The 14052-nt window shown below is 44.5% G+C and overlaps 1 protein-coding gene across 1 annotated transcript in view; it reads right to left on the bottom strand.

The window, feature by feature from the left end:
- Positions 1-1281: 1281 nt before the first annotated feature.
- LOC109323880 (inactive pancreatic lipase-related protein 1-like) overlaps positions 1282-14052 on the bottom strand; it is an 18834-nt gene continuing 6063 nt past the window's right edge. Inside the window, exons 6-12 of the mRNA XM_019555540.1 lie at positions 9718-9837; positions 9287-9406; positions 7815-7933; positions 6923-7052; positions 5798-5909; positions 2613-2780; positions 1282-1404 (exon numbers count right to left, since the gene is read on the bottom strand). Of these exons, the coding sequence (XP_019411085.1) occupies positions 1341-1404; positions 2613-2780; positions 5798-5909; positions 6923-7052; positions 7815-7933; positions 9287-9406; positions 9718-9837 (833 nt within the window). The 3' untranslated portion in view covers positions 1282-1340. The remainder of the gene's footprint in view (positions 1405-2612; positions 2781-5797; positions 5910-6922; positions 7053-7814; positions 7934-9286; positions 9407-9717; positions 9838-14052) is intronic.

Here is a 14052-nt window from a genome sequence, read left to right on the forward strand (position 1 = left end):
CGAGGAAGCAAGGCACAGCCTTGCCTCAGTTGTTATGCTGCAATTGCTACTTGCATCATGGGCAGCAGTGCAGGTACAAAAGCCATCTAGGGAGAGCAGAAACAGGCAGCATAGTCAGAGAGAAAAGCACCTTCTCCGTCAGGGAAGATGGAAGGAATTTGGCAGGCTTTTGGCTTTACTGTTTCAAGAAAATGGCCACTTCAGCTGAGCCAGCATAGCAAAAAATGTGGCCCTCTAGGTCTGGCACTAGTGCAGTTTTTTTTTCCTTACTGCCACCTCCAGCACTAGATATGAAGGAAACGGGCAAAACAGGGAATGTGATTCTCTCATTTGTTCTTGGACTGGCACAACTAGACTCTTCCTTTTCACTGGGGATTGTGACAAGGACCCAATTTAATCCTCTGTGTTTAAATGCAGGCATACAAGCTGCTTTGGCCGGAGCTGAAATTGTCAGTAAGTATTGTGATAAAGGAAAAATAAAGAACCTCTTTTTCTCATTTTAAAGGCTCTATGGGTCTTTCTCATAAAGATGTTGATGACTCTTCACCCAGGAGCTCTTTCTGTTTCTCTCTCTGTTTTTGTGAAATAACTCTTCTTTCAACTTCCACCAAAGCAAGAGGCAATAGGATGCTCATGCTTTGCTTTCAGGATGCTCATGCTTTGCTCATGCTTTCACCCCCAAAGGTGCTACCAGGTGCCTGGGCAGTCTCGCAGGTGGGATGCAATTGTTCTGAAAAAAGCTCCTTTGCTTTTTTCTGCTAGGCTGGAGAGCGTTAGAAGGGGTCGTGCATTGATGGAGTGCAAAATTGTGAACTATTGTTGCAGTGAGGTTTGTGGCCTAGGATCTTCCCTTGCTAAGGGTTAAAAATGCTATATGTGATGCTAACTGAAATGGAAAGAGCAGTGGTTGATGCCTGGACTTTAAAACATACTTATCCTAGAGAAATGGGTTCTTGGTCTTGAGGGTGGATCTACTTCTGTATGTCTTTTGCATCCATAGACAAACCTGTTTGTACCCAGGTACTAAGGAGGACTCAAAGTTGAAAGCCAGTGGGGTGAGATAGGGGTAGGGATTGTCAAGAATCTCCTTTTCCCCATGATTTTATGGAAGGTAGAAGGGAATTCCTTATATTCATGGACAAGAAGATGCTTGGGAAGGATGATCTGGGGCTGAGATTTTTCTGTTTGTCTGGGCGGTGCTTCGCTACTTCTGGGTGCTGGAAGGCACAAATAGTAAAAATTGTAATGCATCATCCCATAATGACTGAGGGCCCCAGCTTCTAGTGCATTTGTAGTTTTTATTGGCTTTAACAGACAGCACTGACATTTTTTGAATACTATCAGCAAGAAGTAAGGGTTTGCAGGACGTTCTCTCTCACAGTTTCAGTACCACAGAAATTAAATCTGAGGAGAAAAACATATATAAAAATACTTATAGTATGTCCTTTTTACAGAATTATACTAATGGGTCTATAATACAAAGAAGCTAACCTAACTCCTCATTTGACATGGCCACGATAGGACATTACTACATTTGACTAACAAGAAAATTCTTTGAGTTGCCAAATGTAAACCACAATTTCCAGTTACAATGTCGAGGACCTACATTCATTCACACCGTTTGGCTTCTCTGGCTTGGTTGGACTAAATAACCTTTTGAGATGCCTTCTATTTTTCCATGATACTATGCCTTTAGCTATGTGACTTTAATGCTTTCTCTGATACATTTATTGTCCTTCCCCGATAACGTGTATCCCCATTCAGGAGCCAGACAAGATAACGCACCACCATTGCTGGTCAACTGATTGACACCCTCTGCCTTCAGACGGTCTAATTCAAAGGACACCTTCTGATCAACAGCTGCCGTGTCGTACACAGTGGTTTCCAACTTGGCCAGCACAAGCCGGGCTGGGTGGGGTGCAGACTGGGTATGCACGAGGCCAGGTTTTCAACCTGTGGTCTGTGGACCCCGGGGGTCTGCAGACCATGGCTAAGGGCTCCACAAAAGGTGACTATGATCGATCAAAGCAGGTTAATACCCACACTTACAAGTCAAAGAGGTCTGTGCCCCCATTTGAAATTTCCAAAGGGACCCACACCTCCATTTGACATTTTGTAGCGAATGAAAAAAAGATTTAAACCCACTGGTATCGACATTTCATTACCCAATAGACTGATGTTTGCAAACGAGACAAACATGTATGGAGATTGCCTAAGCCACGATAAATCTGTTTTATCCAGTGCACAGAGGTTTTCACAGGAACTTTCCCCTTCTTGCAGCCATTTAAAATCCCTTCCTTGATACTATGTAAGAAAAATAGTTACAGTACCAGTAGCCTACTGTTGATCCTTCTCTAGTAAGGAAGGAAATTAAATTTTCCTGAGGTATTTTTTAATACTCTAGGTGCCTATTCTTGTCCTATTAACCCATGACCAAGACTGACTTTTATAGCTCCTAAATACGTTCAAGACATACAGAAAAATAGAACTCTTGGTTCCAAAGTGATACCTTTTACTATATATATTTTTTGTATGTCTTTTTGTCTCAGATCAACACGGCTACCAAGTACACCCCTAAATGCATTCAAGATTTTTGTAATAAATATACATACACTTTTCCATTTTCTCCTTCTTGTACAGTGACCTTTTCTGCTCCCAGTCGAGGCAGAGTTGGATTTAGGATATTGTTGTTCCAAAGAAATTTAACCATAGTAACATTTTGAATGTTATTTGCTGCATCAATGAAGTCTGTGTAAGTGTTGCCTGGTTTGAGAGTGCCCCTTTGAAAAAAAAAGTATAAAAACCAGTGATGTCACCTGGGGTTTAATATTAATTGCCAATGCAGTTCAACTGCTTGTGTAGCGATAGCACCATGCTAATAACAAATAATGCTTTCAGTTTGTCACCTAATGAGCATCTTATTGTCCTGCTTTGCCCCATGTACATTCATGTATATGTTCATATAACTGAAGAATCCTTCACTATTTTCCAGTCTAGCTCTTTTGAAACCACTGTATTCAGTAAAACTGCTGCCCAAAGCCACACTTACCTGCTATATCCCTGGCCCTATAGCAAATGCCTTATTTTCTCTGAAACGGGTATTTCTAGAGCAGAGGTCAGGTGTCTTTTAGCAATGACAGGCTGCTGCTTTGTGAATCAGAGGCTGCCAGGGGAGCCTGAATATCCCCCAAATCCCACCTGGTGCATGCCAGAAAATGTGGCTCTAACCCTGTTATCAAGCTCACCCCCACCTCCCCATGAGAGATGCTGCTGATGTGGGGAGAGGTGTCAGTGTGGCCAGCAGCCCGGAGGTTAATGGAGCCTGGGGTTTAATCCAGGCTGCAGGGAGCTCCCCGATGCGCTGGTTCAAATCTCTTCCCGCACCTTGCTGGGCGGATCTGGTCTGTAGATTAGCCTGATCCCACGTCTAGAGCACCCTGGTAAACTGCAGTGAGTCTCAATCTGGTGGCCACATCCTTCTCCATGGTAGCGTAGGAAGAGTTTTGACCACTTGTTGCTCAAACGTTATAGCTTCAGTTCAGATGCTGCCTTATTCTCATGCATGCACGCATACAAAATGTAGGTGTGCTGAATGAATGTCAGGAGAGAGCCGTGGAGGAACCAAGCCTATACCATGGTTGAGTTTTTAAGGCAGGTGGAGTCTTAGTGATCCAGCAAAGAAAAGAGAGGGTCAAGTTGCAACTGGGCAAAAAAAAAGCCTCTTCAATACTAGCCTGCCCCTCTTTCCCCACAATCAAAAGCAACAAAATCTCCATGCATTGCTAAAAAAGCTAGCTCAATGAGCTTAGGAATTATGAGGGGGCTCTTGCTAATATCTCTCATTTCTTTCAGGACCCCTGAACTGTTCTCTGATTAGAGGTATCGGGCTAAATTCTGCCTTTTGCCAGAGTGGCATAAATCTACAGTAATTCCATGTATCTAAGCAAGGGAGTCTATGAAGAAGCAGGATTTGGCTAGGCAGTTAAGGAGGAAGGTGATGAGGTGAACAAGGTCAGGAAGGCAGTTCCAGGCAGAGAGAACAGCGTGAAAGTGGGTGTGGGAAAAAGATATGGAGAAAGACACTGAAATGGGTCAAAAATGTATATGGATTGCCCATCAAGTCAAATTTGCTTACTAAGTGGTCTGTGTCAAAATCCAGCTTCCCTGGAGAATCTAAATTCAGTCTAGCAGAATAAATAGCATAATGAAAATCACTTATAATATCCCCACCATTAAATCTATTTCCCCTCACTATTTCCATGGCAGCATAGCATATTATTAACTGGATCACATAAACTGTAATCCAGTACTGACACGCTTGTCCCACTACAACAAAAACAAACAGGATTATTAACTCGCAACACAGAAACCCGCTCTCACTGCAGCAGAAAAACCACAAAGGTGTGTAATGCATGGCTTTATGTGCGAGGCACGATAGCTGGGGGTTTCAAAAGAGTTTGCGGGATTCCAGCTGAATTTAAAACGCAGATTTTTTGGAAAGTTCAGACCACATCTGTCAATGCAGCTGTTAATGTTCAGTCTTTTAGTAGCAGACGCACCCATATGCATATATTTATATATCTATATGGAAGCTTTATGTTATATAAAGTGCTAAAAAGAATATGAAGGTTGCAGAGTTGAGCCAAGCCATGTGCAGCGTTAATTTGGCCAGTTTGCATAGAAGGATTATGCTAGTGTTCACAGTTATCCGTATTCCCCCTGCTCCTGCCCCTTTTCTGCCTCTGCCTATCCAAATGTCTAGCTGGCTCCTTGCATTTTTCCCCATCTGGTGGACTGTCTTTGTGCCCCTTACTCCGCTCATCTGTCTCAGCCACCCACTCTTTCTCACTGCTCCCATACTCTCCCCAGACCCAATGCTTTCTCACACTTCTGCATTAAATTCAGACAGTTTCCTTCTTTTCTCCTCTGTGTGGAGATGACACAGGCCAAGTGTAGCCGGGACGGGCTGCAGCATGCGCAGGACAGACTGTCTTTGAAGAATTTAGCTGCCAAACATTGATCAAATATATGCCACCTGAGATCTTTTAGATGTCATAACTTGGCCAAATTTGAATGAATTTGCCTGGGGATGGCAAATAGGTTTGCCCTTGATGCCATACTGATCCCTGCTAAATTTAAATGCCATGTTATGAAATCTGGAGGCTTTCAAGCTTTTTATTTATTTATTTTTTGATGCATAAGAATGTGCTTAAGATGGGCAGAGCAGCATATTATTCCCTAGCCTTTAATGGCTAAACAGCTCCTTTAATAGCTGAACTATTAAACTTAAAACAGCTTGATGCAGGTTTGGGATATTTCTGGCCAAATGGTAAAGTCTGGGAAAGTTATGAGCATTGATATAGTTCTTATAATAGAAAATGTATGGCAGGCGGCCTTGACTAGAGGCAGTACTGGTGGTACCATTTATAACCGAAATATAATGGAAAGATCACTTTAAAAACGTGAAAAATAAATGATCAGAACTCCACTAGTGGAAGTCAGCTAACATCTCTGAAATCAGTGTGGTTATAGCAGATTTACACGGTGGACCTGAGATCAGAAGATAGCCACAGATGATGTATTGCTATTCTTATCAAAGACGGAAGGCTAAATTCTAGCTCTTTCTTTTTCTGGTATAAATCTAGAGTCAGTTCAGGTCCAGGTACTCTGGATTTGTACTGGCATACCTGAGAGCAGTATCTGGCCTATAAAATAGGTTGAAGAAAAACAATGAATTAAAAATATTAAACTTTGATATGGTGGAATAGCATATTTTCCACAATAATACTGAACTTACTTGACAATTTCATATTGCTTGGTGTTTCCTCCAGTTCCATACAGGGCAATATGTACAAGCCCTTTCACTTTACTCTTTCCAGATATTGTCACAGACACATGAAACCTCCACCCTACACAGGAGAAATAAAATGAATTAAATCGGATCCTTGCAGGGGGGAGAAAGGGACAATTTTTGGTTTTCTGTCATTATCCTGTACTGAAAGTTGGGTGTGGGGTGGTGCCTATCATTTCCCTTTGAGCTCACAATTATATCTAGACCTCATGGGAATGACTACAGAAAAGTACAGCTGAATGGCCTCATAGGATAACACTCAGAGCCTGGTGTCCTAACGCACTTCTTGTGCAGTCGTTTACAAGTGTACAAAATAGGTGTAAAGCACCAGCAAATCCAAATTCTCACATTGTGTCAGGTCTCCAGGTTGTATCTGTATTGGTGTAGTGGCAAAAGCAATCAGGACTCATGGTAGAGGTGATATCTTTTATTAGACCAACTAGATTTTTGCAATTAAAAGCAATTTTGTTTTTTGCAAAAGAATTAAAAAAAAAAATCTAGTTGGTCTAATAAAAGATATCACCTGTACCGTGAGTCCCGATTGCTTCACATTGTGCATTACACCCACAATGTACATTGCAGACAGTTGTGCAAATTCAGAGGCGTTTGCATTTCTTTGTAAAAAGAATAGCCCATAACATGATAGAAAGGATGTAGGATGTGAGAGCTGTTTGTTCGGTTTGGGGTGGTATTGTAAGGAACCAGTTTGAAGAGTGTGGGCTGGTATTTTCCAGTCCATAATCAGTACACCCTGGGTTTTACCCTGTTTGAAATCCAGAGGAGAAATTCCTTGTACTCAGGAGAACTTTTCGTTGTCATACAACTGGCAGAGCAGGCTCTGCTCTCTCTTGCTCCAGTCTCCCGAGGGGAAGGTGGAGTAGCCTTGGCACTATGTCAGAAGACGGTATGGGCAGACTACCGAGGAAAATGGGCTCGGGGGTGTGGCGCTCCACTGTCCCAGTCACCACCACTGGCAAGCACCTTGTCAGTTAAAACCGAATTAAAGAGAGATGGAAACTGTTTAAATGCCCTACCGGTTTATAAGCAAGCAGATAAGAAGTAAAGGCTTACGAGTAAAATTCTTGGCCTCTCCGGTGTTCAGAAAAAATTTCTGGAACTGAGAACCAAGACTCCCCTTGTATTTATCTGCGTAATGACCCATGTTGGGGCATCCATACTGGGGGCACGGGAAGCAGCTTTCCTAAAGAAAACCAGGAGATCCATTAATGACAGCAATAGTTTAATAATCCCATTGTTTCTAAATCTCTGCAGCAACATGTTCCAGATTAGCCCCTCTAGCTGTTTAGGAAAAGCTCGTGCAATTTAGCTGAGTCCCTGAATGCCACCTCAGCATATGATTTGTTGAAGCTGTGAAGCTGTGTGCAAGTGCTATGTATTGTTATTCTGTATAGCGGGGCTCTGCTCCCTTCTGATTGTGACCGGGCCACACAGGGAGGTTGACAGAAGTGCTGCAGCTTTGACTAACAGTGGGTTATGGATTATGCCTGGAGCTATGGGATAAGTGACTTTAGGCCATTGCCCACCTGCATGATGCCCTTCAGGCCATCTGCAGATGTTAAGTGAGTGCATACCGAACCCTGAGCCTTACATGGGTTGCTCTGTTTTTCATCATTTGAAAACATCATATTTTAAAGTGGTCTGGGAGGTATTACTGAGTTTCTTGCAACACAACAAAGCAGAAGAGGAAGCTACGGAGGCAGCTCTAGCCAAAGCCACCAGGGCCTTCATGCTACTGCAGAACTAGGCTTAGCTGTGCCTTACCATATCACTTCCCCTCTTCATCCCACCCAAACCCAGTCCGGGAGGAGGCCCTAACATGTCCATCTACCAGGCCTGAACTCCTGCTGTAGCCTATTTTTACTGAGCTCTTGCTCTGCTATGGCTCAGAGAAGTGCCACTTATTGTAGCCTGACCCCTCTCCCAGGGAAGGAGAATGACTTACCGTCTCGAAAATTTCATACGAAGCACAGGGGTATCCTAGAAATCCGTCTGGAAAGAGGATGCTGTCAGAATAATACTTGTAGCTTCGCAAATGATTGCAGGCCACGAAGTCACGAGTTCCTGGAAGAAGCAGCTGCTGTTAAATGTCCCACCATGTGGTTATTGGGTGGTGACGTCTTACGTTCTGCTAAACATCTAGATAAGGATGATGGCATTGCCCTGGTCATGTTGTCTGACAGATTCACTAATCCCACGTCACAATTCATGAAATGCCAGAGCTACAGTTTGAGCTTTCATTTTATAGTGGCTGCATGCACTGGTATAAAGCACAGATTTGTAATGCTTGCAAAGGCTGACTGTACAGTCCTGGCCCATGCTGGAGAACAGTTACTCATAAGAGTAGTCCCACTCTGAAGTGCTCTGCAGTTTTAAACAAGGGTTGCTGGGTAACCAGGCCATCGTAGGTAGCACCTCACAGTGTTGTAAAAGGAAACAAAACGGAAGGTGTCCAGTCGTGTCCTGCCTTCACACCAAATTCTTGGACTGGGACCAGTTTATGCTGGCTGAGGAATTTGGGGTGGGGGGCAGGGGAAGAATTATTATTTTCAAGTTGAGAAAAAAATATGATTTTGAACTGAATTTTTCTTTTAAAAAGGAGTCGTTCTGTATAGCTGTGCGTGTGTGTGCATGCGTGTACATGTTTCAAGTCCCCATTACTGATCAGTAACTCAAAACATCCTATTGCCTTCAGCAAATATTTGGCTTGAGCAAAGACTGTAGAAACAGGCCAGTTATTGCAAATAATCATTTCACAGATTCGTACAGAAAAGAATCGGAGCTTTACACCAGAAGCAACTCGAGGGAGGGAGCATGCCTTGTTTTTATTTTGTCAAGTGCGACTTAACTTCGTGGGACTACCAACACCGAGCGGCTCTGTCAATAAAGGCTTCTGTTAAGAGTGTAAAAATAAGAATCTAGGTGCTCTGTCATGGTCCCGACTTTTTCAAACCATCTAAGAATAGACACACAAGGACATCATTTCAGCAGATGCCTCCAATATAGAAGCAAAGTCAATGTAGTGACCCCGGGTGACAAAAACGATAGACAAAGGTTCCAGACCAGAGCTAGAATTGACTGCGATCGCTCCACCCCGAGCAGCTGCTAGGTAACTCCATCATAAAAACAAAGCCCTGACTGCTGTTGTTCAGGACATTTAAGGCTTTTGGCACTGCTCGAGCAGTTTGTTTCTGCTGTCAGATAGGTCTCCCAGAAGCAAAGCCTTTTCGTTACTCTTTTTTTTTTTTCAGTCCCTGCACTAAAGTGAACACATTTGGGCTGCGCTGAAAACTGCACAGCTGTAACTGTTGGCAAACGTAACAAAAATAATCAAAACCGCCTGAAACAAGAAAACTTGGGTCAATTCAAAGTGATGGTGACCCGCGCTAGAGATCATCACCTACTTCCTCTAGTTACCTTCCCAGATTCCATCAATGTCTACAATCTGTGACACGGGATTCTTCTTACATCCTGGCATGTTTTCTCCTCCATTTGGATAAAAATCCATATGCCCAATAGCTTGGCGCATTCCAAAACCTGAAATATTTGCAACAGGGGTAAGCAAATTTTAATTTAATGCTGTCATATGCATGTGCCTACCCACTGGTATGCACCTACACAAAGCTATTGGTGTTTTCTGTACTATCTTTAGTACATCTTTAGTCAATTGTAAACTCTTTGTTGGCAGAAGCAGGTTTTTTCCCCCCCCTTTGGGTCTACACAGGATCTAGCAGAATGGGGTCATGTTCAGTGACTGTGGTGCATAGATGCCGCCACGATGCATATTCTTTTCATTCATCATACTGATGGTTATGTAGATAATAACAAACCTGCATTGGGAAACTCACCCAAATATGGAATCATAGGAGCCGAATCAGTATGGATAATATCAACAAAGGTCGCATCACTCTTATCCAGTCTGACTTCAATTGGAGTACCTTGAAAGTAAGGCTCTGCAGGATCCAGTCCTTAAATAGATGTAGACGTGTAAATAAAGAAAGAAACATTGATGATACCACTTTCTATCGGGGAAGCTACATATTTGTAGCTGTATATGTACATATTTTTGTAGATATATGTATCTATAGTTGTTACACAATCGCTGCTTAGCTTCTTTAATTTCAGAAATAGAAGTTTAAGTAAATATATCTTCAGCCATAAAGACTGTCTTAGTAACAACATGCATCTTACAGTCTTATGCATATACAGGGTCTTCGTAAAGTCCCTGTGGACTTTTAAACTTGAATAACTTAGGCTGTGCACAAGCACTTTATGAAGACCCCGTATTATAGATCTGTTACAGATAATACACCCTGGAGCAGGACCACAGCTGGCAGAAATCAGATGCTCTATTGAAGTCAGTGGATTATGTATGTTGATTTATACCACCTGAGCATCCGACCTCGTTAATGTTTATGCTTGAACTCCGCCACTGCGACACCAGTGGTTGTTTTAGGCCAAGATTTTTTTTCAAATGAACTGTTACTGAATGTTAGGCTGCTTACTCCATATCTCCAACGGCCTACTTCTACTTCAGAAATGCTTTAGGAGGAATGGGGGAGCTGTTGAGTGCCCAAGACTTCTGAAAATTGCCCCATCCAAATGATGGATTTGGGACTTTAACTTTCGGCACCTAGTTCTGATGCGGTGGCCTTTTCCTCCTGGTGCTACCAGAAAACAGAAACTGCTGTGCTTTTTCAATCACTGCAGCTATCCCTGGAGCTTCAAAAATCTTGTAAACTACAAAGCATTTACTCTCTTGTGCTTATGTCTGATACTTTTCATGGGCGGTAGCTTTGGTTTGGTTTTTAAATTGAAATTTGCAGACTATTAGTCCAAGGGTTACCAGGCCCAGACTCCTTGGGGAGATGTAATAACTGAAAACAGCTGAGTTAATAACATCTGAAATTGGCTTTGGTGCAGGAGGAGTAGCCTCTCTGCCTGATGTACTTTACCCTTGGACTAGCTTGGACAATGAGTGAGGAGATCAAACAAAGGACTTTTAAAATTTGCGGGTGCTGAACATGCTTGGAGAAGAGACTGACATGGCAAGCTAGGGGATATGTTGCTTGGATTTGGAGCCTGTTCTTAGGACATCCCTGGTTCTACAAACAAAGTCCTATCATTTATATTTTGTAATGATTTTGAATATTTGTTTATCATTGGGTGTAATGGGTGAGTTCCTGCAGGGATGGAGTTGGGTTTCTGCATCCAGAGGCAGATGTCTGTAATTATGTGGAGAGGCAGCTCCTAGAGAAAAAGCTTATTCCCAAAGTAAGCCAAATTCTCGTTAAGAAATTGTGGGTTTTTTAATTCCATGTTTTGGGCCAAATCAGCCAAATAAGTTCTGAATTCTATCGACTGAGCACAGCATAATCATTCATGTCTGTGTGGCGCTACCACTGGCAAGTATCCTAGCCCCCAGACTCTTCAGCCTGGGGCTTCAGATACTCCCAACTCCATGGCAGGCATCCTGCATGCAAGTCTCAAGGCCAGAGGCCTTGGAGCTCAGCTGCCCTCTAGTCTTGCTTGCCCCTAGCTAAAATGCCAAAGGAGCAAGCTAGTGGGAAAGCCCAAGAGCAATTCCCCCCTCAGCATAAACTGTGGAGCCAAGATCCTCACATCTGGAGGCATTTGTAGACTTTCACAGGGGTCAGCCTGCCTGCAGCACACACCTTCAAACTACACCAAGTCATTCAAAGCCAAGAAGAAAAGTATCTCCCCTGCCAGGTAAGTAAATCCACCTGGGCTGACAAACACCTTCTGGTATCTCCCCTGCCAGTGAAGAAGCTGTGTCTTGTGATGAACAGGATAACAACCGCAGGCAGGGTGCAATTCACAACCCAGGAACAAAGGTCCCTTGTGGGAGTGACCTCGGTGCACGGCGAAAGGATGGCCTGCTGCATCCAGCCCACGGCCAGGGCCTGAGCGCTGTCGCTGCCACAGCTATACTAGTGGCCACTGGCCATTGCGGACTGTCTCCGTTTGCAGTGGCTTTTACTGCCAGTAGACCTGTGCTGCTGATAACCTCTGGCTTCTATCAGCTTCCCCCCACACCTGCACATCTGCATATATCTCACGAGATAACTATGAAAACATTCCCCTGAGTGGGCTGGTGGGGGTGGGACCCCTCCACCCAGCCTCTGACACTGCTTTTTGTCTGCTGTACAACAGACCGGTAGTGATCTGACTGCATTTCAGTCTTCCGGCCGCCAATGGGCTTCAGGGAGGGACAGTCGGGATTTTATCCAAATGTCTCAATAGCCCATTGGGCTGTTCCTGCAAGACATTGAGCTCTTGGGCCATGCTCTGGAAAGGCAGTTATGTAAATCCTTAACTATAAGTACCTGAGTGGCTCCGTGGGCCTCAACAGAACAACTCTAATATCTTTAAGTTAAGCACATGCCTAAATGTTTGACTTAGGAGGACAGACAGCTTGGGTCTTGTAGGCCCATCCCTTGAAAGAGCTGTTTGGCCATCTTCTCTGTGCACTATAGTTGGCTTGTTTGGTGTTTTTTTTTAAATCCTAAGAAATTAAAGTCAGCAGAGACGTAACACGTGTAAATGCATTTCCTAAAGATGAAGGGATTTATGTTAAACCCAGCAAACCAAGGAGATTAAAGGGTTACATCTGCAAGCTCAGCTTCTGCCTTTGGTATGTCAGTTCCAATTCATCCTTTCCTGAAAAAGGATATTGGGCAGCAGAACCAAGCACAAAACAATTAACTGTGCTCACTCCAGCACTGCTTTTACCATGCTTTGGAGGGGCCTGCAAGCAGTGGGTGATCTTGAACACCAGATGTGCCCCTGCACCTGCACAACAAGCTGGGTTAATGAGGGACAGGGATGATAGGAGAGAAACTGCCAGGATAAGGAGTGTGGGAATTGCTATGTCAGGCCTCTGCTTTTACAATAGAATTGGGCAAATGACTTAGAAAATAATCAGAACCATTAAAGCTGGCCCAGGTCAAGCCTGTTAAATGAACCGAGACTGTGGGACTTGGCACTCAGCTGCTTTAGTGAAATAGTAATATGCTGCAGTGTCACCGTGTTACAGCGTACCAAGCCAGAACAGCCCATGCTCCGTGGGCCCATCCCTTGAGGTCAGGGGACAGGATAACTTCTGTAGGATAACTTCTGTATAGGAAAGACGCCATCCTTTCCCCTGCCCCAGAGGGGAGGTTCAGGTCTGATCACTGCCCCATTAGCCAGCTACAGCAGCCTGGCCATTGCACACTGCATGTTATGGGATTCCCAAGGGCAAAGCCTTGATGTAAGTTGGTCTCAGGGATACAAACCTCCATAGCTTCTAGTGGCACTACTGATGAGGAAGGCCAGGAGGGTATCCTTGTGGAGTTTCCTGATAATCAGGAGAGGACTACTTATAACAGAAGGGAATAATCTGGCTCTGTTGGCAATAGAGGGCTACAGTGCAGTGGAGCTGTTTTGACTCTGTCCTGTAAGGAGCACTTACATACACCAGATAGATAGATAGATAGGTAGATAGTAGGGCTGTGTGAAATGGCACTTTTCCATTTTGCCTTCAGTTTTGACAGCTCAAAGGAACAGCTTTCCGTTTCGAATTTCATTTAAATTCAAAACAGCTGTTCTGTTCTGCTCCATCGAAACTGAAAGGCTGTTTCAATGCTGTTTCAATGTTTTGCTGGGGGTGGAGAGTCAGCCCAGCTAGGCTGACTCTCCACCCCCAGTGCTAGATTGCACAGTGGGCTGGGCATCAGCCCAGCTGAGTTGACTCCCCATCCCCAGTGCTAGATCAGTGAGGGGAAACAGAGAGTCAGCCCAGCTGGGCTCACTCCTTCGTCTCCCCCACCCTGCTGCGATCAGGTGCAGGGCGGAGAGTCAGCCCAGTTGGGCTCACTCCTCCGTCCCCCCCTCCACACTGAGATCAGGCGCGAGGGCAGAGAGTCAGCTCAATTGGGCTCACTCCCCCACTCCATGCTGCAATTGGGTTCGGGTGCAGAGAGTCAGTCCAGCTGGGCTGACTCTCCGCCCCGCACCTGATTGCGGGGGGGGCGGGGGTTGGATCGCAGCTCTGGGGTGGGTCACTGAGCCCAGGCTCAGTCCCCATCCCTTGCACTGTTATTGACTTCTGGCAGCAGGAGGTGGGGAGAGCCAGGGCTGCACTCCTGGCTGGTGCGGCGAGCACAGCCCTGGTTCTCCCC

The sequence above is a fragment of the Crocodylus porosus genome, unplaced genomic scaffold (assembly GCF_001723895.1).
Source record: "Crocodylus porosus isolate Cpor-Errol unplaced genomic scaffold, CroPor_comp1, whole genome shotgun sequence".
Lineage (NCBI taxonomy): Eukaryota > Metazoa > Chordata > Crocodylia > Crocodylidae > Crocodylus > Crocodylus porosus.